The 26,307-nt window shown below is 43.5% G+C and overlaps 2 protein-coding genes and 1 pseudogene across 3 annotated transcripts; all 3 read right to left on the bottom strand.

Moving 5' to 3' along the window:
- Positions 1 to 676: 676 nt before the first annotated feature.
- LOC121307213 lies at positions 677 to 4,063 on the bottom strand (annotated as a pseudogene).
- A 2,826-nt stretch (positions 4,064 to 6,889) lies between these two features.
- LOC121307270 (cytohesin-2-like) lies at positions 6,890 to 15,964 on the bottom strand. The gene is made up of 12 exons (XM_041239440.1): positions 15,567 to 15,964; positions 14,150 to 14,300; positions 13,664 to 13,733; positions 12,709 to 12,827; positions 11,893 to 11,973; positions 11,494 to 11,606; positions 11,238 to 11,386; positions 10,956 to 11,067; positions 8,462 to 8,538; positions 8,020 to 8,091; positions 7,549 to 7,703; positions 6,890 to 7,431 (listed from the first exon to the last, which is right to left on the bottom strand). Exons 1-12 carry the CDS (start codon positions 15,583 to 15,585, stop codon positions 7,341 to 7,343), a joined length of 1,209 nt encoding a protein of 402 aa, XP_041095374.1. The 5' UTR covers positions 15,586 to 15,964; the 3' UTR covers positions 6,890 to 7,340.
- Positions 15,965 to 17,116: 1,152 nt separating this feature from the next.
- LOC121307263 (urotensin-2 receptor-like) lies at positions 17,117 to 23,730 on the bottom strand. 2 transcript variants are annotated; one of them, XM_041239429.1, is made up of 4 exons: positions 23,673 to 23,730; positions 23,401 to 23,537; positions 21,786 to 21,931; positions 17,117 to 18,825 (listed from the first exon to the last, which is right to left on the bottom strand). In XM_041239429.1, the coding sequence occupies exon 4, from the start codon at positions 18,720 to 18,722 to the stop codon at positions 17,511 to 17,513; it is 1,212 nt and encodes a 403-aa protein (XP_041095363.1). In that variant the 5' UTR covers positions 18,723 to 18,825; positions 21,786 to 21,931; positions 23,401 to 23,537; positions 23,673 to 23,730; the 3' UTR covers positions 17,117 to 17,510. The 2 variants fall into 2 exon arrangements, with proteins under 2 accessions (XP_041095363.1, XP_041095364.1); XM_041239430.1 differs by lacking the exon at positions 21,786 to 21,931.
- Between the last annotated feature and the right edge of the window lie 2,577 nt (positions 23,731 to 26,307).

Here is a 26,307-nt window from a genome sequence, read left to right as displayed (position 1 = left end):
TAAACGCCCTCACACTCTCTGCAACAGTGTGACAACAACACTGCCTCTCCGTCTCTCTATCTCTCTCCCTCTCTGCCTCTCTCTCTTATAGTTCATTGAAGGTGTCGTTTTATATGTGATGTTTTGTAGCGGCAGGACATCTCAGTGAAAATGCAGATGAAATGCACAGCGCACAAATACACTGTTGTTTTTATTTATTTATTTATTTATTTGTTAGAAAGCTAGCTTCATCGTCTGAATCAATGTGTGCGCACATTTTACAAACAGATACCTGTTAATCGTTCATGAAAAACGTAAGACGTAAGGGCTTCTTACTTTCTGTTCTAAACTCCCTGGGGGTCCCTGAGGGTCACACTAATTATCATCCAGTATCAATTCAAATAGATCCAAAGCTTAGTCAAAATCTTTATTTACAAAACTTGTCTGCAGTTTAAACATGGGATTACACAGCATTGTGACAGATATATGCAATATAGACACCTCAGAGATTAAGCACATTCCCTGTTACATTATTTACATGAAACGTTTTTAATAGAGTGCAAATACAGAACAGTACACTAGACAAGTTCTTTCAGTAACACTTTCCATTAAGAGTCTCTAATTGCTGTGTGTTTGCATAGCAGTTAGTAAATACAAGTGTGCTCACACATCATTGCAAAGTTATTATGCAGAGTTACAATGTACTGAGTGTTTGCCTGATACAACCCTAGCCCTTTTCTGATACAATTGTGTTTTTACATATATATCGTGCAAGAAGATTTGCACATGAAGTACACTGTAACTGTGCACAAGAACGCGGCAGCGCTGTGTAACCAAGTACCCATTCAAAACTTCGCCTTCCTTCACTCATTCATTCCCTCTCAGTCCAAAGAAGTGAGTTCACCCCAATCGTTCCCTATTGAATTTATTTGAACATATTCACCTAATAATAAAAAATACAAAGATAAAGCAACCGTGGTGCACTCCCTGGTTATAGAAGGAGTCGATCTTACAAGATCTCGGACGGCTGAAAAAACAAAACAAAGCCCACTTCTCTCAGGAAGGACAGGGAGGGTGCACATGGATACATTGGAAGCCGCCAAAGCTCTACGGTTTCCAAGCAGATTCGGAACAACAGCCTCTGGGGTTCTCTCGGTCTCACCGGCTCCCTCTAGTGGCAGGGGTCGAAGGGGTATTTGGCGACCCCGGCGTGGAGCTCGATGGAGGACTCGATCGCACGGCTGCCTGCAGGTGGCCAGGCTGTAGATCTCATTGGGTTCATTTCACCCACGAAGGCTTGCGTGGCTTCGAAGCGACCGCCAAGCGTGTCCTGAAGGCGTGGAAGAGAGAGTGTTGGGATTGTGGAGGGAGGTTGCCAACACAGGGGCAGGGACAATGTGGAGGTTCAGTACCCATGCTTTTCTGTGTAATACAATAGGGGCGCCCCAATAAAACAACGCTGCTGATGCCAGCTAATCGTGTCAAGATGTTTCTGTAGCGTGGTCATGTCTTTGCAATACATTAATCGTTCCTTTTTCAGTCTTCACCTAGCACCTGATAAAGGGGCTTCATTCATTTATGATAACCAAGTAAAAAAAGTCGTGTAGAAATCGGTTTTCGCTCAAGGATATATTACAACTATTTCAGGACTAGGTATAATAATATGGGAACTTATCCTAATTCAATAACTTCAAGGTGAACAGGTTTTCTGGCAGATATTCTGGGCAAAATAACCCATTTTTTTTATGCAGAAGTGGGCAAATGTGTTATAATTTAATAAAAAAAAATCCTTGTGTCCAGGTGTTTTTGTGACGGTGTGTTTGTAAAGCTGAGGGAACACAGAGCTGCTTTCAGGAGACTAGGTTTCTGGCATGGTTCTGGGCGTCTAGTCTTACCTGCTCTTGTCCCAGTATGAAGACACTGCCAGGTTTGATGGGGTGCCACGCTGCCAGGTTCTCTCCAGTGCCCCTCTTAATACCACCCTGGTACGACTCCCACAGCCCATCCCGCGTGGACCAGGTCACGCACACGTGGTGCCACTTTGCATCGTTCATGGAGGGGAAGTGTCACCGCCTGGCAGAGAGAGACAAGAACGAGGGAAAAGTCAGAACAGAACTGTGATAGACCAGAGCTGTAACATCCCCCCAGCCCTGGCTGCTGAGTACGCCTCGCTCTCTCACCTTGTCATTGACGAGGAGCTCCATGGGGTTGTTCCCCAACTCAATCAGCACCAGCTCATTGGCCTGTCCCGGGACGGAGTAGGAGAAGGGGGTGCCCATGCCAGGGGACGAGGTGGACTTCAGCCAGAGGCAGAGAGTCAAGGTGAATATCTCTTGAAGGAGTGTGCGCTTCACGTGGCCGTACATGTAGTTGGTGCGCATGGGGAACCCGATCTGAAAATCATCCGGGCTTTTCACCTTCTTGTGAGAGGCAGAGGCTGCAAAGAGAGAGAGGGGGAGAGAGAGGGATAGAGAGGGAGAGGAGGAGCGAGGTAGACAGAGAGAGATTAGTCATTTATAGTCATAACTACAGCAGGCATTGCTGTATAACTGCATAATTAACTAATTTTGTTTCAGAAAGTCACATGACACCTGCCGACACACTTAACAAAATGCTGACAATTTGAAAAATGCGACATTTCGAAATCTAACATGAAATACTGCTGCTGTACTACTGTTATGGCTTCTGGTAGACTTCAGCGATGTCATTTTGTAGAATCTTTGATCACATGATGTTAAATAAATATTCTAAATTATCTTCGTGTTATTTAATTATGTCTCTATCTCTAAAATCCTAGGTAACCAGATCTACAGCAGGTATTAAAGTATAATATCACAGCCAGAGTCCCCTGCATGTGAACTCTTACCCTTGTCCGAGTTCCTATGTGGCAGATGATCCATAACAGCATCCAGCTTCCTGCCCATGGCTGGAGTGGCGCTGGTTGTCTCGACTCTTGACTCCTCTCCTGTGATGGGGGACATGGTTGCGGTGGTGCCCGTTGTCATGGAGCCTGTCATCGTGGTGACCATCGTCGTGGTTCCCGTTGTCGCGGTGTCCATTGCCGTGGTGCCCATGGGTACTGGGTCTTTGACAAGACGACTCGACAGAACGCTTGATCCAGTTCTGCGTTTCACACTCGCAGTCGCGTGAAAATGCACTAGAACTCCCCACAGCTTCTGTGGTCTTTGATTTGCTGTGCGTGTGAAACCAAAACCACCAGAACTGAACAGCTTGGAAAATTGTCATCGTGTCATTTAATAGACGACTTCAACAGGCTGCACATGCAATTCATTTCAAACGGAGAGAGGAAAGGAACGCAGAAGCTGTTCGAGACGCCTGATTGAAGCACAAAGCGCTCTGACATTTTCACACACGAGTGTGTTTCTGTATCCCTGATTACTGAGCGGAGATTGAAATCCTCACACCCAGAGGTGTTTGCATGCAGGCGGGTAGATAAAGGATAGCAATGACAAATCTTGAGATGCTCTGTCAAATTTGCACACAGTACAGTACTCTACACTAGACTGCATTGAATTAGCTGGCTCTCAGATCCCCAGCATAGCACAGAGTTCTCTATACTAGACTGTATTGAATTAGCTGGTTCTCAGAGCCCCAAACAACACACACACATGAAAACCCGCAATGAAATCCAATCCCATTTCACAACCCTGTAACGTCTCTTTATCTGCAGGTTATCTATCCTCTCTTTGAGTGACTGCAGCATTCTGCCCATCTGATCCACTGACACGGCGTGCTTGGGGGGGTCCCCCATGGTGTTCTTGGAGCCACGCGTCTCCTCGTGATGCGGCCGGGGCACCCCGTGTAGAGAATGGGGTTCGGGGAGGCGGTGGGGACGCGAAGAGCTTCCCAAAGCGTTGGAGTGACGGGGATCGGAGTCTTCGGCGTCGTCACGGCGCCCTGTAGAATGCATCCCAAACCCTTCGCAGAGCGGGAGCTTGGGCGATAGCTCACGGATCGTTTCTCTCTGGTCCAGAATCGTCTCCTTCTGCTGGACGGTGGCTTTAGCGTCGTCCGTTAGACCCCACCAGGCATTGGAGCTGCCGGGGGTCGCGGGTTGGGGGTGTCAGTCGTTGCCGGAGCAACCGGGATCAGAATCCACAGGCATCGGGGTGCAAACGAACTTGGGGAGCGGAGGCCCGTGTTCCGCCGAGGCGTCCAGCAGGATCCAAGAGGAAAAGACCAGGAGGAGAATCCAGTGATCCAGTCTGCGCAGCCAGAAGTGACTTTGAAAAAGATTTACTCTGCTTAGTGGCTACTTAGAGCTGCTTACCCCTCCCTCCCATCCATTACTCACTCTTTAATTCCATCTCCATGGCAAAATTAAAGACAGGATGTTATTAACTGTCTGTCCTACATTCAATGTCTTCTTGTTCTAGCTGTCTGGGGCTGTCTGTCTTTCGGTCTTGTATATTTCCTGCATCTAAGATATATCTTTATATACAGACAAGCAGGTATCTGAATGCAGCTATATTGCACTGTCCTACATTCACTAATGGCATTGTCTATCTGTCTCTGTCTCCATGGAAACCAGGTTTTAGCCGAGACAGGATGTTTGTCCACTGCCCTGCATTCAATATCTTTCCGTGCATGTAATCTTCCATCTGTCTGTCTGTCCGTCTTTGTCTAGCTTTCTGTTTAAGACAGTCATGCTTCGGGGCTGTGTGTGATCTGTGTAATGGGTGAGTGGGGGGGGGGGGTCATGTAGGGTCAGGGAGGGGCGTGCACTTGCGAGGTGAGCCTTTAATCTGGAATATCGTTCCCTCACGGACCGCCGCGATCAGGGGCGCCACTCTCTGCTCCGAAGGGCATTCGCTTGCACTGCCGGGCTAACGAGATTCATTCCACTCAGGGACTAAACTGTCTGGACGTCATCACTGAGCGGATGAAATCAATTAACCTGCAGGACATTGTGTCTAGTTTGAGAGAGAAGTTATATGAATTGCTCCTTTGAATCTAAATTTAAAAAATAAAATGCTTCGGAACGTCATTTTTCATATATTACACTGGCATCAAACCAACCGTTTATTTTGCTATATGTTGCCCCAGGAGACTTTCATACAAGCAGTCATTTTAAAATGCTGCACACACCCACGCGCGCATACGCACACACACAGCAAAATAAATTTTCTGCTAAAATAAATTTTCTTTTGAAGTTTGTAAAGGTAAGCATTTTGGTGATTTTTCAGTCATTTTTTCATTTAGATTGTTCGGAGATATTCAGCGTCTCATCAGCATAACGAAATTTACCCAAGTCCCTTTGCTTGAGACATTTTTTCATTTCTTTATACTGTGGGAGATTTGGTTGGAAATAACTGATGTTTATTTCAGAGGGAAGACCGACGTCTTCCACATAAGAGACACGGAATGGAGAGCGACAAGAACTAGTACTGTGTGTAATTAGACAGTATTATTGTACCATAAGAGACACTGAAGAAGCCTACCTAGACAGATTGATGTTTTAGTTTATATTAGCGAGAAAAGAGAGTTATTTTAGAGTGTGTGGCTGTGCAGATCCATTCACACATGGTGAAATAAAACAAGCAACACACTTCACTGAAATGTCATTTTAGCATTACACTTTCTATACTTTCCTTCAAAGGAGAACATTATTTAATATCGTTATTTATACAAAAAAACAAGTTAGATTTATTTAAAAAAAAAAAAAAAAAAACAACAAAAAAAAACATGCAACATCCACTTCGCAAAACATTCGTTAAAACTGATGCAGGTTGTTTGAAAGGAATGCTAACGTCAACAACAACAAAAGAAGCTGCCATGGATTCATTAATCCAAATAAATTCAGCAATGCACAGGTCCCCTTCATTTAAACCCATTGCAACAAATGCACATGGGCATTACTAAGTTAAGAGAAAGGGGGCTCCCTCCAGTCCAGGGAAGGCTTGAGGCATGCAGACTTAACTGCTCCCTCCCTCACCCCCCTAAGAGAAAGGGTGATCCTTCCAGTCCAGGGCAAGCTTGAGGCACGGAGACTGAACGGATCGCCCCATAAGAGAAATGAAGACAACTGATCACAACAAAATATTAATAATAAAATAAAAATAAAATCTCATAACATGAAAACAAAAACGATATTGGTTTTAAAAAGGAACTGGAATTGAAAACCAGGAATTGACCAGGAAGTGGTCCCTCTCCCCATTGCGTCCCAGGCGATACCTCCCCTCCCCTCCTTCCAAAGAGCGGCCCCATGCTGGGCGCCACACTGCAGGGATTACCGTCTCTCTGGTTCCCATCATTCAGAAAGAACCCAGATGATACTCAAAGGGTTTCCCCCCCCCCCATTTGCTTAAATGCCAGGATCCATTCTTGCCCGGATGTTGTAAGCAGCTGGCAGCATTGATCACGATCTGTCAGGGCCAAGTAGAATTCTTGAATCCCCAATGACGATCTCTTAAAGCTCGGCAGCAATGATCTTCTAGGAATAAAAACAGTCAAGCAGCTCTAGACTTAATCATTGATCCGAGGTCACCACATTGCTCTCTGTGCTGGACATGACCAAATTGTTACCTCTGCATACAGCACACCGATGCCAGGTCAATGCAACTTCATGTTAATCAGAGGTGCAGTGAAAGGCAGACAGCGCCCCCTACGGGTTACACCATGCATTTCTTATGTATTGTATAGAAAGTTAACTTCAAGGATTGTTTCAGGTTGCGTCAGGGAAATCGTATTGCAGTATTTGCAGTTCCAAAACCCGCTTCTTAATTTGTTTAGCTGAACCAATTAAATAAATAAGCCTCCATCTATCCAGACCCTGAAGTAGTTCACGATCTCATTTTACTTGCTAAACCTCTTGGAGTGGAGTGGAATGGCTCTCCAGGACCAGGACTGACTGGACACCCCTGGCTGGATGTTGAAACTCATGATAAGACTTTGGAAGTTGGTTCTCAAGCAGGGGATAGCCGGAGGAGGAGGGGCTGAGGGGCTGTATTTATTTCAAAACGAGCGTTTCTCAATCTCGGAATCGAAGAGGGCTTTTAAAAAGGGACTGCCCCCCATAGTTCATAGAGAAATCAGGACAGAAAGATAGAAAGATAAATCATTAAATAAAGGGAAGCTACAGGCTGTTAAGTCAGAGTTATACAAGCGATTTTTTCAATTGCCAGAACAGTCCACTGCTTTGTTTCCGTTGTAGAATTGCCAATAAAAACTGCTTGTGTACCTCCAGCCTTAAAGAGGTTTATATTAGTGGTCACTGTGGTCCAGTGGAAAAGGGGTGCGTCTGTGAGGGGGGGGGGGTACCCCAGGATTGCTACTTGGTGTGAAAGAAAGGGGCATGGAACGAAGGACGAGTTTTAAAGTCTATTTGTTCCTCTCCTCTCTCACTGCTGCTGCTGCTCCTCCTTCTTCAGTGAAATGCGTTTCTTCCTCGCAGCCAGCATCTCGTAGAAAGGATCCACACTGACTGCAGACCTGCCAGGAGAGAGAGAGACAGAGAGAGAGAGAGATAGAGAATGTTCATCCACTCTTACAGCAAAGTTGGCTTTAGCTGTAGACCCAGCAGAGTTGTGATGACAGACAGAAGCTCACTTGATGTTTTTGATCCACTCGTCTTTCTCTTCCTGGGTGGGGGCGGAGATCCGGTAGACGTTGTGGTTGCCCTCCACGACCCGGCCGTCCGCCTCCGTCTTACAAGCCTTGATCAGCTGACCTCGGTTATTAGGAATATACAACTCGAAGCAGTTCTGGAACACCCAGGGAGAAACACGCCTTCAAAACCGAATGAACTGCACGTGTGGACTGTTAAAGCCTTCAATTCAAATCAGACAATCGTTAATTTGACTAACAATTTTTCAAGATTTTTGATTTCGCGCGCACAACAAATCAAAGACTACAGAAGCAACGGGGTGTGTTCTAATAAACGTGCACACGGCTGCTTAAATATAATTACTCGTATTGTATTGTGCACCCTATGGGTCAATACATTGGGAGATGCAATGCAGGATAAACAGCACTGATTATACACAATAAAAATAAGTCTGAAAGGAACAGAATTCTCACCGGTTTCCTGGGATCTTCCACTTCCCGGATACTCAAATTCTCCAACGGGATAATCCCTCGAGGTTCCTTATCCTGGGAAAAAAAACACTGGGCTAACAGTGGAAGGATTGCGAACGAAGGCAAACATGGAATGAACTACTCTATACACTATAAGGATGAGACCAGAGCGTGTTTTTCTCCATTCAAGTGCAACCAACCGCTAACTACTCTCTTCTACAAGGTTACTGTGGTTCATTCTTTAAAATATTTTGTTGCTTGTACATTCCTGCACCTGCTTTCTCACGTCAATCGTTCTAACCCTAAGTTACCCGAGCAGCTCTGCCTATGCCAAAGCCATCGCCAAACAAACTGGTTTAACATGACCAACGTATTTCCTTTCACGCGATCACCAATACGTTCCCACTCTGCGACACTCCTGGGAGAAGAAGGAAAGATTTCTTACCGTGGTGTACTCAAAGTAGTAAAGGCAATTGTCTGTCAAGATGAACCAGCGTCTTTTCCACGTTTTCACGCGACCCCCTGTCGACACAAACAAACAAGAGAGTCACGCACACACACACACACACAGCGCCACAGCTGTCAATGCAGAAAGAAAGCCGATCGCCACAACCGAATGGAAAACTGCATGCTGGCAGGCAGATTGAGGGATAGGAGGCTCCACACAGACCCAGATTCAGATTCTCAGTGAACTTGAAGTGCTAAAGGAATGTCCGTACAAAGTTTCATTATGACTGGATAAGTAACTCGCTGTCCATCTATCAATCGATTTATATAAAAAAAAAAACTAAAAGGGATACACCCCAACCCCAACCCCAACCCCAGCTCTAGCCCCAACCTCTGCAAGCTGGCAGCCTGTATAATCATGTAACAGTTCTTCTCCGGTCTCAAACGATGATCTGATGAGACATGTCTTACTGCAAATCATTTCACCTGGGTAGTCACAATTTTCACTTGTTTTCAAAAACGTATTTTGAGAGCCTTCAACATGCAACATTTTGACAAACACTGAAGATTAATAAGCAGTGTAGATACATACCTCCTTAAGCGCAATCAGCAGAAGAGAGGAGAGGAGAGAGGGAAAGGAGAGAGGGAGAGTGGCAAGAAAGGGAGAAGGGGGATGGAGAAAAAAGAAAGAGAGAAATATTAGTCACATTAGCCAAGATCATGCAGAAATGTATATCACAGTGAAAGCACAGGACCAGACAAACCTCCCCCTTACAGAGACGTTACAATTAGTTACTTTTACACACAACTGAATCCTACAACTAAATTTTAAACCCAGTTTGGTTTTCGTGAAACTGTACTAACCTTTAAAGAACAGTTTTAACTGGATTTAATTCATCGAAAGAAACAGACGATCTGAAACGTATTCAATACCTCAGACGAGAGTCCTGGAAATGTATTCTTAGAAATAAAGCTGGAAACAGCATACAGACTACAGCAGGGAACTCAGTTAAACAAAAGCGGAATTTACAGACAGGAGTGATTAGCGATTTCTTGTGTCCCACATCAGAAAACACTGAAGACAGTGAAGGTAACCCTTCTCAATGTGTAAAAGGACATTTTAAAATCATCTTGCTGAATAGTGATCTGAAAGCCGCGTTTCAGAAAGTGAAGTAAGTTTCTCGTAGGCGTCTCGTCTCCGATCTGTACCTCATCCCTGCAAATGCTTTCTCTCGGCAAACTTCAAAATCACTGAATATTCAAACTGAAGACTTTCTTAGAACAAGGCAACAGCGAAAGGCTGGGTCGGTTTATCTTGGCAGCGAGAAAAAATTGGGCTGTTTGTGCTGTAGGTTTACTGTTACGGAGTATAAGGCTACAGGCAAACACTGTGCATCACCGAGAACTTCAGTATTGAGACACAACAACATTTAAAAATACATGAACATTATCCAGCAGCTTTCACTGGACTCTATGAAGCTGAGGGAGTTCATTCTATATAGAGGGGGTGCAATTCAATATGAGAACAAGGGAACATTATTCAGCAGCTTTCACTGGACTCTATGAAGCTGAGGGAGTTCATTCTATATAGAGGGGGTGCAATTCAATATGTTAACAAGGGAACATTATTCAGCAGCTTTCACTGGACTCTATGAAGCTGAGGGAGTTCATTCTATATAGAGGGGGTGCAATTCAATATGAGAACAAGGGAACATTATTCAGCAGCTTTCACTGGACTCTATGAAGCTGAGGGAGTTCATTCTATATAGAGGGGGTGCAATTCAATATGAGAACAAGGGAACATTATTCAGCAGCTTTCACTGGACTCTATGAAGCTGAGGGAGTTCATTCTATATAGAGGGGGTGCAATTCAATATGTTAACAAGGGAACATTATTCAGCAGCTTTCACTGGACTCTATGAAGCTGAGTGAGTTCATTCTATATAGAGGGGGTGCAATTCAATATGTTAACAAGGGAACATTATTCAGCAGCTTTCACTGGACTCTATGAAGCTGAGGGAGTTCATTCTATATAGAGGGGGTGCAATTCAATATGTTAACAAGGGAACATTATTCAGCAGCTTTCACTGGACTCTATGAAGCTGAGGGAGTTCATTCTATATAGAGGGGGTGCAATTCAATATGTTAACAAGGGAACATTATTCAGCAGCTTTCACTGGACTCTATGAAGCTGAGGGAGTTCATTCTATATAGAGGGGGTGCAATTCAATATGATAACAAGGGAACATTATTCAGCAGCTTTCACTGGACTCTGTGAAGCTGAGGGAGTTCATTCTATATAGAGGGAGATGCAAATAGTTTCATTAATGGGTTCTTAATTATATTATTTTAAATTAACCAAATGTTGATTTTTTCCTTTTCTTTAATTGATTCGAAGTGTAATCTCAATGTAATCTTTGTCCAAAAACATTCCAGTGGATGCGAGTTAGCTGGGCGGGCGCTCTCTCCCTCTTCCTCTCCCTCTCCCTCACCCAGCTTGAGGAGCCAGCCCTCCCGGTCCGGGTTGAAGAAAGTGTGCGTCAGGTCATTCCCATCATCCTCTGGGATTTTGAACGGCTCGTTCTTGATGCTGTCGTAAAGATTCTGACAAAGAAGAAAAAGAGAAATGAAAAAGAAAAAAATCTAAATTGTGGTGCTTCATCCATCCATCCACCCAATGGGTAGGTAGGTAAGAGAATTTTGGTCGGGGCGTGGGGGGAGGTGGGGAGGTGGGGAGGTGGGGGGACCACTTCCCACCCCCTCCACCCCCTCACCCTCAGCAGCTCCTCTGGCAGGTCCCCTCCCTCGTTGATTCCTCTGTTCATGGAGATGAATCTCTCCACCCCCGGCTTGTCTCTCACGTTGGGGTTGTGGAGACTGGTGTTCAGCATGATGATGGCGAACGACAGGACGTAGCAGGTGTCTGAAGGAAGAACGCTGAAATCAGAACCCCCGTGTATTCTCTCATACCTGGGCAACAGGGCCCAGTGAGTGGGTGAGTGGGTGGATAGCGAGTGGGGTGTTTAGTACCTGTACTCTGAAAGACACCCGGGTTGCATTGACAGTATCTCTGAGCGAATGCTTCCATCATCCTGTCGATTTTCTGCGCTTCTCCAGGCAACCGGAAACTCCAGAGAAACTGTCTGATGTCGGAAAAACACGGAAATAAATCAGCTTCCATTTATTATTATTATTATTATTATTATTATTATTATTATTATTATTATTATTATTATTAACGTATTTGTTTCGGTTTTACCCATGACAACCACAAGGTGGCAGCAAAAAACTAGAAGTGCAATTTAAATTAAACAAATCGCCAATTTGCCCGATAATTTTCTTAACGATCTTTGCATCATTTGCACACGGCTGTATGCACACAGCCGGAGAGGACAGACCGTCAACACAACACACAGACCGACTGCTCACCGCAGCGCTTGCACTAGATTGAGGTCCGTGAACTCGTGGAGATCCACAAACGCGTGGAGGACTCGGATATTGAAGTCGTCCCTGAGCAAAAGAACAAGAGATTATTGTTAATATTTGTAGTATTAATGCATCTTTCAGCAAACGCTTTTATCCAAAGCGACTTCCAGAGACTAGGGGGGGTGAACTCTGCATCATCAACAACTGATGCTGCTGCAGAGTCTCTTCCAATAGGACCTCGTTTGTTTGGCGTCTCATCCGAAGGACTAGCACAAGGGTGAACTGACTGCATCATCAACAACACAGTGAGTGCTGCTGCAGAGTCTCTTCCAATAGGACCTTGTTTGTTTGGTGTCTCATCCGAAGGACGGAGCACAAGGAGGTTCAGTGACTCGCTCAGGGTCTCTCACACACACACAGTGAGTCAGGGGCTGCTGCAGAGTCTCTTCCAATAGGACCTCGTTTGTTTGGTGTCTCGTCCGAAGGACGGAGCACAAGGAGGTTCACTGACTCACTCAGGGTTTCTCACACACACACACAGTGAGTCAGGGGCTGAGTCAGGTGATTTGAACCTCCAATTATCATTCACTTCTAAACAATAACAACTGATAAGATGAGAAAACTCTGATGGAGCAAGAATGATCAGATTGTAGAAACGTGATTACACACTGTTGCACAATAATGCTGAAAATGCACTTCAGCAAACTCAGGTGTGTCTTATTAAACTCAGAGTGAAAACCAGGACTGGATCAAATTGCTATGCAGCAGAGATTCTCATTGCTGTTTCCAGCCCAGCTATAAGGAAGGCAGGCAGGGTACCTTTCACCGAGATAATCCCCTATCGCAGTCTTGTTCAGCCCCTCCCCTTTGTACAGGAACTGAGCGATTTCTTCAGCGATGTGGCACAGCAACTCGTTCTCAACCAGGAACTGAATACCCTACAGACACACACAGAGACAGGATAAACACAGAGAGATACCCTGCACACACACACAGAGACAGGATAAACACAGAGAGATACCCTGCAGAAACTCGTTCTCAACAGTGAAATGACACACACAGAGAGACAGGATAAACACAGAGAGATACCCTGCACACACACACAGAGACACAGGATAAACACAGAGAGATACCCTGCACACACACACAGACACAGACAGGATAAACACAGAGAGATACCCTGCACACACACACACACACAGGATAAACACAGACCCTGCACACAACACAGAGAGATACCCTGCACACACACACAGAGACAGGATAAACACAGAGAGACACCCTGCACACACACACACAGAGACAGGATAAACACAGAGAGATACCCTGCACACACACACACACACAGACAGGATAAACACAGAGAGACACCCTGCAGACACACACACACACAGACAGGATAAACACAGAGAGATACCCTGCACACACACACACAGACAGGATAAACACAGAGAGACACCCTGCACACACACACACACAGAGACAGGATAAACACAGAGAGATACCCTGCACACACACACACACAGAGACAGGATAAACACAGAGAGATACCCTGCACACACACACACACACACAGGAGTGTGTACACATGAGAGATACCCTGCACACACACTATGGACACACAGCACATATTTGTCTCCAAGTATGTTCTTAATCAATCTGAAAAAAAGAATTAGTTAGTACTTGTGTAGTAGTAACTAGTTTCAACCTTAATTAATTAAGAGGGTTATTTTATATTATTAATTATATCTTATTATTATATTAATTTTATCACCTTTTTGGGATCCATGTTGAACTTTTTTCGACCATGGCTGGGTGACCGGTGTTTCTGCCAAAAAACGTTGCTTACTGCGATAAAAAAAAAAAACTGTTAAAACACCCGATAGATCGATCTCTCTCTCCCCTCTGTGTTGCTCTCCACTCCTCTGTGTTGCTCTCCAGTCCCTCTCTCCTCTCCCTCTCCCTTTCTCCTCCCCTCTGTGTTGCTCTCCTCTCCCTCTCCCCTTTCCCTCTCACCTCCCCTCTGTGTTGCTCTCCAGTCCCTCTCTCCTCTCCTCTCCCTCCTCTCCTCCTCTCCCTCTGTGTTGCTCTCCAGTCCCTCTCCCTCTCTCCCTCTCCCTTTCTCCTCCCCTCTGTGTTGCTCTCCTCTCCCTCTCCCCTCTCCTCTCACCTCCCCTCTGTGTTGCTCTCCAGTCCCTCTCCCCTCTCCTCTCACCTCCCCTCTGTGTTGCTCTCCAGTCCCTCTCCCCTCTCCTCTCACCTCCCCTCTGTGTTGCTCTCCAGCCCCTCCACTTCCATCATGGCCTCTCTCAGCTCATCTTTGAGTCTCTGGATCTCCAGCAGCAGAATTCCTTTCCTGCGTCGAATCTCTTCAAGCTCCAGACGCTCATCCGAGCTGAGATCCCCTGGGACTGAGAGACACAGAGACAGGGGGGGACAGGGAGGGAGGGAGAGAGACACACAGACAGACAGACCGACAGAGAGACAGGGAGGGAGGGAGAGAGACCAACCAGACAGTGTGTCTGACAGGGGACGAGAGGGGGGAGGGGGAGGGAGGGAGGGAGGGAGCTTAATCAGCCACAGAGTGTCTAGGTAACAAGCACAGGTGTGCCTTATTAAACTCGTAGTAAAACCAGGAATGATTTGTAACTTAATAATGACTAAAACCTTTCAACTAATAACAAACACAGACCGAGAACAAACTCTACCTGTAATGTGTAGTAAATCTATCTATACTGTGCTAAACTGTTTCATAGCACCTACAGCACTAAACATACATACAAAACCAGGACCACAAATGTTTGGCAAATGTTAACTTTGAAAGAATAAGAATGTATTATTATTATTATTATTATTATTATTATTATTATTATTATTATATATTATTGTGTATTAGAAATGTCGTTTTTAGTTTATGGCAAAATAATCAAAATACCGACAACAGTAGGTTAAATGTTTGTGTGATCATCCACATTTACAAATACTTATTTAGAGACAAATACAACATGCATTAATATTATTATATTATTATTATTATTATTACAACATCTATACAATGTACTCGATGGCACGAGTACAGAACATATTAGACAGTCAGAGAGAGAGACAGCTGTCAGTCACCTTGACTAAATCAAGTTCATTTCAAGTATATCCTTTACAAAAAGAAAACATGCAGGCTAATACTGATAATGATATAAGAATATATATTATATTATAAGATAATTACTTAATATACTAATTAATAATAATAAAATTAATTATTATTATTATTATTATTATTATTATACAATAGAATGGACACATCGAGCTTCACATCGCTGAACAATACACCAGTACGGCATCTTGAAATGCACCGACACCAGGAATTGATCGGGTTTTCATTGATAGCTATTATAATAACGCCGTGATCGATTGCCGACCTAAAAAAATAACAACAAGAGCTGAAACGAATGATTCAAAACTGATTTCCTTCCATTCTTTACGCCAGTAATGAAACCCCGATTCAGCATTGCGCTGACGTGCAGTGACATTATTAACATTGATAATACCTGCCGTTTACAAACCAGGTACTGGAGAGAGGGGGGCCGGTATGCGTTATTAAGAGGTGCTGACAGCATGCGAATGCAGGACACGCGTTTTCATGCAACAGCAACACAAGAGCAAGAATAGAGACTTACTAAAATCTAAATCCTCCATCCCTGTTCTCTTTCCCGAGTCACTGCGGATTCAACCGCTTTAAAACTTTATACAACGCCCCGTCGCGGACACTCTTAGAAACAAAGGGAATACGGGGATACGGGATACGCCCATCCCTTTGAAATCCTCATTGGAAAGACAACGGAGCGGTGGAGTGAAGCCAAGCGGCGGCCATCTTGCTAAACCCAGTCAGATTGGACTCCCAGCTGGAACACATCTTGGTAAAGAAAGCGTCTGTTATGCGGGACTGCCGGGTGGGGGGATCGGGCCATCTTGGTAGAGGAGTCGCACTGGAAGACATTTTAGTGAAGGAGGTAATACTATTTCAAAGCAAATGTGCAATTCCAGTTAAAAACAGCAGGTGGCAGCCAAAGCGCCGTTAATATTTCCATGTTTAATTAATTGACCCGCAACAAATTGATCAGTTTCCACCAGTTTCTGCCATGTATAGACAGTGAGATGGCAGAGGAACGAAGACGTCACTCTCTCAATTGCATAGCGAGGGTGATTGGCCAGGCTGGGAAGTGACATCACCAGGTGTCAAACTAGAAAGGGGAGAGGATTATATCCGATTGAGGGGTAGAGTGAGCGAGAGAGACAGGAGAGAAAGGGAGGGGAGAGACCATCTTACACTGTACCTGAAGCATCTATTAACAAGTTACTAGCAACACAAGAAATTCAGATCAAAAAGTGATTAGATAGAGAGACAGACAGAGAGATAGATACTGTGTGCGATCCGATGAACTAGTATAACCCAGCGGTACTGCACAGTACGTCCACAGAGAGTCACAAATGAAAGTCGCAAATTAATCTCAGGTTCGTGAGGGGGGGGGGGTACCTTTTCTTTTTAAAGCTGTCCGCCCCTTTAATTTAATTATGAAGCGGGACGTAAACAGCCGAGAGCGTCTTAAACCCGTCAGCCATTCATCTTTCTGGGTCTGACAGCTAATTTAATTAAATTAACGAAGGCACCGTTCCTGGGACAAGATGATTGATGCCCTGCACTTACAAAAGCAGCGCACAGTTCAACACCCACAACGATATCTACAGTTCTGGACAAACGTTGTGCCCCACCCTATCCAATTACCACATTCTGCCTCAAAGTGGAATTAAATTATTTTATTTTAACATATTGAATTGCACACCGCTTTATAGTTTAAAGGAAAACTGACAAATTGAAACAGATGTGCCATTTCGAAATCTAACATGAAATACTACTGCGCTGCTATTATGGCCTCTGGTATAGACTTTTATGCGATATCATTTTGTAGTTTCTTTGATTACACGATGTTAAATACAAGATTATGTTCATATAGTTTTTTGTTGTTGTTGTTGTTTTTTTAATTATGCGTCTATCCTACAATACGCTAAAAGTTTGGCACAGCTGTACAAACTGATTGTAATTGTCTTAGATTGTCAGTACCTCTCTCAGTGAAATTCATCACTAGATAATTCTCAGAAAGCTACCCATCTTTAAAAAAAAAAAAAAAAACGACGTATTTCAATTAATATAGTCAGATATTTAATATACAGAATTTACAGTGTTTCAGCATGCATTTAAAAAAAAAAATTGTGTGATATACAGTACAGTCCCAAAAAAAAATTATTTATCAACACGTTTTCCACCCCCAACGTATTTTGTCTACTTTACACAGCAATTCGTATCTTATCAATATCTTATTTATATGCCAGTTTCTATCTACAATCTTTAAATATGTTTATAAAATGTAAAAAATATACAGAAACATTTAAAAAAAAAAACAAGAAAAAAATCCCCCCCCCCATCCCTTAAAACATGTCTGGGAATATCTTAACCATTCATGGAGGTAATTCTTCCCAGAGTAGCTGTGAGCTAAAATAAAGCACACTGGTCAATTACAAATGAAAATCAGAAGGTCCTGTGGCTTTCCAGGACCACCCCTGTCCTATACTGCCCCCTGCAGGTGACCAGATGAGTGGATAACGGTTTCCATAGCAGTCGGGGAGCTGGGGGCCACAATCTTCCCACTTCCGGCCCTCCCAGCCTCCGGGACCCCTGCCTCGCTAAACCCAGCCCCCCTCTTGCAGGGATAAGAAGCCAGCATGACCACCACCGCCCCCTTGTGGTGACTCCCGGTATTGCCCTTGCGGTACTCCTTGTAGTTCTTGGTCAGCAGCGTGTACAGGAAGGGGTTGACGCAGGAGTTCCCGTAGGTCAGGCAGGTCACCAGGTGATTGATGTAAATCTCTGTTCGCACGGGTAAAAAACGCAGGGCCTCCGGCCGGTACAGAGGCAGCAGCTGCCAGACCCAAAACGGTAAGAAACACGCCCAGAACGCCAGCACGATGGCGAAGATCATATACAGGACCTTGTGTTTGGGAGGCCGTGTCTGCCCCTGACCCACATTCCCTTTGGTCTGGGATCTCCAGTAGATTCGAGCCAAGCCGGCGTACAGGAACCCAATGATGACCCCCGGAGCCAGGATGCTGGTGGTGAAAAGCACCGTGAGGTAAACTTTATAATCCTCCTCGCTCCACGTGGGGGAACACATCCTCCTCAGACTCCCGTCTTCCACGAGCCGCTCCTCGAGATGCACCATGACCATCATGGGAGAGGTGAGACCCAGGGACAGGACCCAGACTAAAGGGGCCACCACTTTTCGATAGCCCCGGGATCTCCCGGCTGTGGCCAGGGGCCTGGCGATGGCCGCGTACCTCTCCGAGCTCATGATGGTCAAGATGAAAATGCTGGAGTGCATGGTGAGAAGATCCAAAGTTAACAGGACTCTGCAGCCGGCCTCCCCGAAGACCCAGTCTGGAGCGAAGCTGTCATAGACGATAAACGGGGCGGTGCACAAATAGAGCAGGTCAGCCAAAGCTAGGTTCAGAACATGGACATACAGAGAAGAGGAGGACCTCCCATGCCCCCTGCGTACCACCGCCAGGGTGTAGAGGTTACCTGCCACCCCGATGGCACACATCAGAGACAGGAGTGTCCCAATCACCGCAGTAACTATCATGTCTTCAGCAGGGGGTGACGAGGAGTTGGGGGAGAAGGCTGCAGACTGGTTCCTTTGCCAGGGGGTCTCCGCGGAGGAGTTGGTGTGATGGTGGCGGGGGTCCTGGGGTTGGCTGCTGTGCTGGTAGAGCTCCATCATTTGCTGTCCCTCAGAATGCCTGTCTCACTTTGCGCTGCTGATTCAACCAACTTGGGTTCCTCTGCTCTTAGCAGGCAAACTGTGGTTCCAATCTGGCTTCATCCTTGAAAAGGAAATGCAGTAGAGAGGGAGAATTGTGTCAATTACAGACCATGGATTAGCTATTGGGACATGCAGCTCTGGCCAAATGTTTTGCATCATTTAGAATGAACTCCCTCAGCTTCACAGAGTCCAGTGAAAGCTGCTGAATAATGTTCCCTTGTTAACATATTGAATTGCACCCCCTCTATATAGAATGAACTCCCTCAGCTTCATAGAGTCCAGTGAAAGCTGCTGAATAATGTTCCCTTGTTAACATATTGAATTCCACCCCCTCTATATAGAATGAACTCCCTCAGCTTCATAGAGTCCAGTGAAAGCTGCTGAATAATGTTCCCTTGTTAACATATTGAATTGCACCCCCTCTATATAGAATGAACTCACTCAGCTTCATAGAGTCCAGTGAAAGCTGCTGAATAATGTTCCCTTGTTAACATATTGAATTGCACACCGAATTGCACCCACTCTATATAGAATGACCTCCCCCAGCTTCATAGAGTCCAGTGAAAGCTGCTAAGGGTTACATATATATAAAGTAATAATTATATACGTCTTTCACGAGTGCAGGAGACTATATATATATATATTATATATATATATATATATATATATATATATATATATACATGTATATATATATGTATATATGTGTGTACATAATGTATTGTACACCCATAGTGGCTTTGAGCTGCCCCCATAGTGGCTTGACACGCAGGAGAAGACTCGTGGCTTTGTCGTCAGCGTGCTAGACCATTACTCTATTCTCACGTGTGTAACAGAACGCCACGCTCACATATTTGATAAAAGTTGTTACCGCGCAGCGAACCATAAATCTGTGCTTTCACAGTCACGAATGAAACGAACACCAATGACAGCAAAGCGTTTTACTTCAAAATGTAAGATTACTGAAAACAGAACAATAATTAAAAGGAATTAAATGAATGCGCGTCATGCTTTTAAGTCCAGCCCTTTGCGCATGCTGGCACCGACTCAGCGTGCTTTTAACCAGAGGACACTGCCGGCCCGGGAGGTATAACAGAGACACTGAAACAAAGTGTACGAACTGAGAACTTTCTTGAACCTGTAGTAGGATGGGATCGCATTTAATAAGCATTTAATCGAATTCGGCTGTATTTAGGGCGATTAAAACATAAAATAACTTCAAAGCAAAAGAGATCTCGAGAAACATCCATTAACACAAAACCCACAATTTAACCCAAAATTGCGAGACGTGATGTCACTCCAATAAAACAAAAGCACGCGGGCTTATGTCACTTTCATTAATCATTTATACAAGAGCCTGGATTTTGCATTACAGTTTATTGATTTTAATCAACAATATCCTATTTTACTGTGACTTTCCTTCCTAAAAATACATTTGTAATTTGTCTTATTTTGTTTAACTAAAGAAATTCCGGGGAATATTTTTTTTTTTTTTACATTTTCCCCTCATTCAATCCAAAATAATATGCGGTGGACATAATTAATGTGTTATAATGCAAAGTCATGCAAACAAAAAGGTATTATTGTTATCTTCAACGCGAAAGCGAATTCAGGTTTCCAGTTCCAGTGTTTTGATTGCACATGCGTAGATCAAAACTACAGATGCAACAGGGGGTGGTATTCTAATAACTCTGCACGCCGCTGTGTTGTATGTTATCTGTGAATGGATCCATTGGATTCTCTTACAGCCGGCAGAAGATTATTTCCTCCTGATAACCGCTTCTAGTGAAAGGCAGCAGCGGGCGAGTTTGGATTGATGTGGGTTTTTTATTTTTTTTTATTTTTTAAAGACCTGCCGATTTCTTTTTTGTTAAAAGGTTCTATGCTGTAACTCAAGCAGGACACATGATCTTAATTAAAGTCTAGTTTCGTTAATCTGTGAGCGCTGACACCGCGCTAAATAATGAAGCTCGGAAACGACCCGGCCAACAGGAGAAAGATGACGCTGGTTAGTGCAATTCCAATACAGGAGGGCTATTAGTGGGACTGCTCTGCGGAGCTTTGTCACGAAGCGTATTTGTGCTTTTCATTCACACAGACCCGAGATACCGGCGCCCTGTCATTGTTTTACAACACACTGATCAATGCATTGCATTTAATTGTGCGATGCTGAGCCTCTAAGAGAAACTGACGGACAGTATTATAAATCACAGTAGTTAAAACCAAACAGTGGTACAAAGATACACCGTGTTTGGGGCGGTTACTTTTAGCAAATTCTTACCGTTACAAGTTACTTCAACAAAAAAAAGTAGCCGCGGTAACTTCTTACAGTACATTAAAAACGTGTTCTCAATCAAGCGCAGTTACGTTTTACAAAAAAAGTGTATATATTTTAAAAACTGTTCTCATTTGCACAAGCCGGGCTGCTCTAATGCACTGCAAGGTATATCCATAACGATAAACACGCACACACACCTGGACCGCCTTACCAGCCGGTCTGATTAGAGTCAGTCGATTCAATGGGGCGTTATCAAGCAAACATCGTCCCATAGGAATGAGCGAGTAGTTTCGTTTTCGTACTCATTTTAGTATTATTTCCACGCCGCTTGTTTAGCGCCTTCTAGCGGCCGCTATATCCGACGTGCGTTAAAGCGCTTGATCCGGCCCGACTCTACCTGTTGGGAGGCGAGTCGGTACCTCCTGGTCCAGTCCTATGGGATGATTTCCCTTGATAACGTCCGATTCAATCGACTCTATTCTAATCAGATCGGGCACTGGCACTAGCGGCTATAGTTTCACAAGCCCTGTAGCAGGCGTGTGAAACTCGGTTCCTCGAGGGCAGCAGTGTCTTCTGGCTGTCGTTCTGTCTAATTATTTAATTAACTGGGACACATTTAACGCTTCTCTTGAACACAAAATTAGATGAAGGATGTTAATTGAGAGCTTAAGTTGGAATGAGACACAGAAGCCCCTGCGGCCCTCGAGGACTGGAGGACACCTGTCCTGTAGTCTCAGGCTTACCTAAAATAACACCAGATTAGTATCCTCGTATCAAGCTGAGAGAAACCAGCCGGCAATCGTGAACCCAGACGCAAAGTATTCAGTCGAGGAAACGTTTCGGCAAATCGCTTCTCCTCCAGCAGCAAGTGTATTAACGTTTTATTGCACTGTAAAACAAAACAAAACAAAGCAAAAAACACCGTATTGTTAATGTAGATTTACCTTAATATGTGTAGATTACTTCTAGTGTCTATTTCTGTATTTAAAAAGTGTGTGTATATATAATACGGCATTTGAGGGTGAAGTGAATACACAAACATGACTGCAGATGTATAAACGCATCTGAAATGCATGATGTGCTCTGTGCAGAATGCGTGTTATTAATTTTATTTTAAATCACACCGTGCTCTAGGATGATTTTGAATTTATATTTCCTAAAATCCCACGAATAAAAATGAAATATGCTTTACTGTTAACAATATAACACTATACTTTCTTAATGCTGAATGATAACTCTCCACCACGGCAAAACTACGGGACAGTTCCCACATTTGTATTCTATTCCACCCCAGGCAAGGAAACAAGATCCAGACGAGCAGAAATACTGAACAGTCTGGAAACAATTTCCAACCAACGCCATCCATTCACGCGGGTCCCTTTAGAAATCCACAGGACGAACATCCCAACAGCTTCTGCGTTTCCATTTATTCTCTAACGCATTTCTACAGAAGGTTAAGATGTGTTAAAAGGAAACACAGTCGCCGTGTATTTGGTTGGGTATTTACAGAGTTTGTGGGTAAGGTTTTTAACGCAACTGTCTAAACACCCATTCAAAAATTGCGTTGATATTATATATATATATAATATATATATATATATATATATATATATATATATAGTATACTAAATATATTATAGATGTATATAGTAACTATATGTATATAATATATATATAATATTATTAATATCTAATATATATATATATTATATATATATATATAATCTATATATATACATATACTACACATATACACACACATATATATATATATATGTAATTAAATGAATATCTTTCCAATACAGCTCTGAAGATGACGTATCTAACTATTTTGAACTTGCTTTTCATTTGACACTTGCCCTAAATCTATAAAGTAGCCGGGGGGGTCAGCGGTGTCTATACTAAACACCGCTGGAACGCGCTTTCATAGCCGTATTGTCAACGAATTATTATACTTACAAAAACAACTTGTAACAAATCCTAGCAATATATTTATATCAGTAAAACGAACAGAAAACATCGTGAGCAACATCTTTACCAAACAACAAACGTGACAGCGTGTTCCTGAGAGGAGCAATTCAATCTACATTTCGTATACAAAAGATACATTCATAAAGAATAGGAACTCAGTTCATTTGTCAGTTTGTTTTCAAACGCGTGTTAATTGTGACACTATAATAGGACATTTACCCCATATTGTACCCCTTTAATATCAGAGGCCTGTTAATAATTGTACACAATATAATTACATTTTAAGACCTTCTAGCGATACTGTCTGCTGGTAAAATTATAGAAATATACTGGTTTTAAATGTCAGTTATTATAAAAACAAGAGGAGATCTAAGGCAACGGGTTTACCTGGGAGCTTGTCAATATTCACGGCCAGTTACCTCCGACAGAAGACCGTTCTTCGTACTTTGCAATGCTGCCAGTCCAGCGGGGTCCCGGCGAATAACAGCGTCTGTCACGCCGTCCCAAGCGATCTTTAAAAAGCGCTTGAATTAAAACAAAAACATATATTTAGAATATAGATAGATACATTGATACAAATGACTCGATTAAACACACACGCACACACACACACACATATATATATATATATATATATAGAATACTATACTTGTCCTTACTGTAGCCTGCAAGGTGGCTGTGCTTTTACCAAATCTCCAGTGTACACCAGACACTCACTGTCACTGTCTCTCTCTCTCTCACACCCCTCCCTCTCCTGTCTCCCACCCCTTTTCTACCTCTTTCCTTCTCTTTCTATCCTAACCCGCCTTGTCAGCTCTCCTCTTTTCTTCCCCTCCCTCCCTCACTCTTTCACCTGTCTCCCCCGCTCCTTTTTCTCTCTGAACTGGTCGGACTCGCTACAACGTCAGTAGTAACGCTATCGATATATCTCGCCCCCCCCCATTGGCACTACTCTTGGACCAGGGAGGGTAGCGAGCCAATACAATCGTCTATTTATATGATTTCCTACCTCCTTTCTATGTCAGTTTTCGATCTACTCTCTCTCTTTCATTCCCTTTAGCTTTCTGTCGATTTTCAATCACCAGGTCTCTTTCTCCACTACTCTCCTCTCTCTTTTCTCTCTCTAAATGATCAAGTGTTCTACTAATCATCGATTAAGTACCTGTCTCTCCTCCCTCTCTCTCTCTCTCTCTCTCCTCCCCCTAATCTCTCTCTAGTCTCCTCGAATCCTCCCCTCCCCTCTGTCTCCCTCTCTTCTCTCTTCCCTCTCCTCCATCCCTCTCTCTCTCTCTCTCTCTCCTCCTCTCTCTTAGCGTATTCATGCCAGGTATGTGTTGAAATTCCTCACACCCTGCTGGGACCGGTATGTCCCTCCCTCCCTCTTCCTCTCTCATTCTTCATTACAAAGTACAGCATTGCACCTACTCTCTTCTCTGAAGCACTGGGGACACGGAGACACTTTTTCAGGACCAATGGTTTGAATACCGGTTCCAGGAGATCACCTAGAACTTTAGGACTGAGACATAATTAAAATATATAAATATAATTGCTATCTTATTTAACATTCTCCAATCAAATAAACTACAATATTACAAACATCTATTGCAATCTATAATAGTAGTACAGTTTTATTTTTGTCTCCTCTCTCTCTCCTCTCTCTCTATCTCTCTCTCTCTTTCTATCTCTCTCTCTCTCTCTCTCTCTCTCTCTCTCTCCTGGTCAGTATTTCAGATTCTTGTCTCAGCTGGGGTCCACACTCGTTCTGTCTCTCTCTCTGTCCTTATAAGAGCAGAATCACCTCAGTCTCACAGACAGCTGGAACACAGACTGACTCACGTACATACGAATGCACACAGACAGTGCACCACTGTATCTAAAGCATTACTGCTCTCAAGCACACACTAACTCACACACTGAAATACAGCAATCCATTCCCTTACCTCTTATCAGCACTCGTAACTTTATCACAGACCCGCTCCCTGTTTAAAAGAGAGAGGGAGAGGCATAGAAACACAACCAGACCTGAAGAGACAGACAGACAGACTGACTATGTCCGTTATAAGAGATTATAAACAACAGCAAAAAAAAAAAAAAAAAAAAAAGGCAAAATGTAACTAAAAGTGATTACTTTATGCATAGAATGTAATCGGTTACCACATTGCATTACCTCTCTTAAAAGAAACCACTTCAGTTACAAGTTACTGAAAAATGTAATCAGGTTACTGTAATCAGATCAGCTGTAGCCCCCCTTTTTCTTTTAAACCAGACTAAAAATAATCTTACTTTTTTCACAGCAAATGAAAGGCAGCGTTTTATTTTCAGCATCACTCAGTAACTAATCACATTACTTAAGAAAACTCTACTATATAACACCCAGAACAAGTTGTTCTTTTATGATGTGTCAAATACGAAGTAGACTCACTGATCCAGACTCCTGAAGTTCAAACTGACCTACAGCTCTGGCCAAAAGTTTTGCATCACCTAGAATTTTAAGATTGAAACATAATAAAACCAAAAACTCCATGACCATAATTCAGATCTTTTATTTAACATTGTGTAAGATCAAAGAAACTCCAAAATGATAACTCATTAAAGTCTCCCAGAAGAAGTTGTACAGAAGTATTTCAAGTTAGATTTTGAAATGTAATATTTTTCCATTTTTTGTACGGGAAAAGTACAAAGCGCTGGTGTGTAATTCAATATGTTCACAAGGGAACATTATTCAGAGGGTTTCATTTGACTTTATGAGTTCATTCTATAGGGAGTTATGTAATGCTTTTAGCCAGAGCTGTACAGTCTGAACCTGACTGTCATACTGAAATGAACAATGATACAGGCATGTTAGCCAATTGTGCGCGAATTCTGAACCACCCTGTATTTCTGTTACACAAACTACAAAAGCAGATGATTGCTGTCTAGTCATTTCAAACCCATAGAAGAGTCAGGAGAGAGAGAGGGGTGGAGGGATGGAGAGAGGGAGAGGGAGGGATAGAGAAGGGGAAGGTGGCGGAAGGGGGAGGGTAGAGAGAGACACACACACACAGATAGTACGTACACTGCAGCATCAGTTTTGGGAATACCTGCCCTCATCCAAAAACAATGATCTGAAAAACAGATTAAAAGTAAGAGGAGCATCCAAGCAAGAAACCCCAGCCCCTCCCTCGCTGTCTGCCCTCTTCTGTAACCTCTTAACCCCCGTTTCTCTTTCCCCTCCACCCTCTCCTTCCCCCATTTTGCTCCCAATCTCTCCCCTCTCCTTGTTCCTCCTGACAGTGTGAGGGCTCGAGTTTCTTG

This window comes from Polyodon spathula, chromosome 54, assembly GCF_017654505.1.
Source record: "Polyodon spathula isolate WHYD16114869_AA chromosome 54, ASM1765450v1, whole genome shotgun sequence".
Taxonomy (NCBI): Eukaryota; Metazoa; Chordata; class Actinopteri; order Acipenseriformes; family Polyodontidae; genus Polyodon; species Polyodon spathula.
Note: the sequence above shows the minus strand (reverse complement) of the source record. Positions and strands in the feature narration are given on the sequence as shown.

Bases quoted from the DNA above. Each gene is read 5' to 3' on its own strand.
- LOC121307263 (XM_041239429.1), bottom strand. From the start codon at position 18,722: ATGATGGAGCTCTACCAGCACAGCAGCCAACCCCAGGACCCCCGCCAC.
- LOC121307270 (XM_041239440.1), bottom strand. The intron at 11,974-12,708 runs GTACCCTGCCTG...TCTTTTGCTCAG, and splicing joins GGGGATTATCTCGGTGAAAG to GGACGACTTCAATATCCGAG. The intron at 7,704-8,019 runs GTGAGAATTCTG...TGGGTGTTCCAG, and splicing joins TGGAAGATCCCAGGAAACCG to AACTGCTTCGAGTTGTATAT.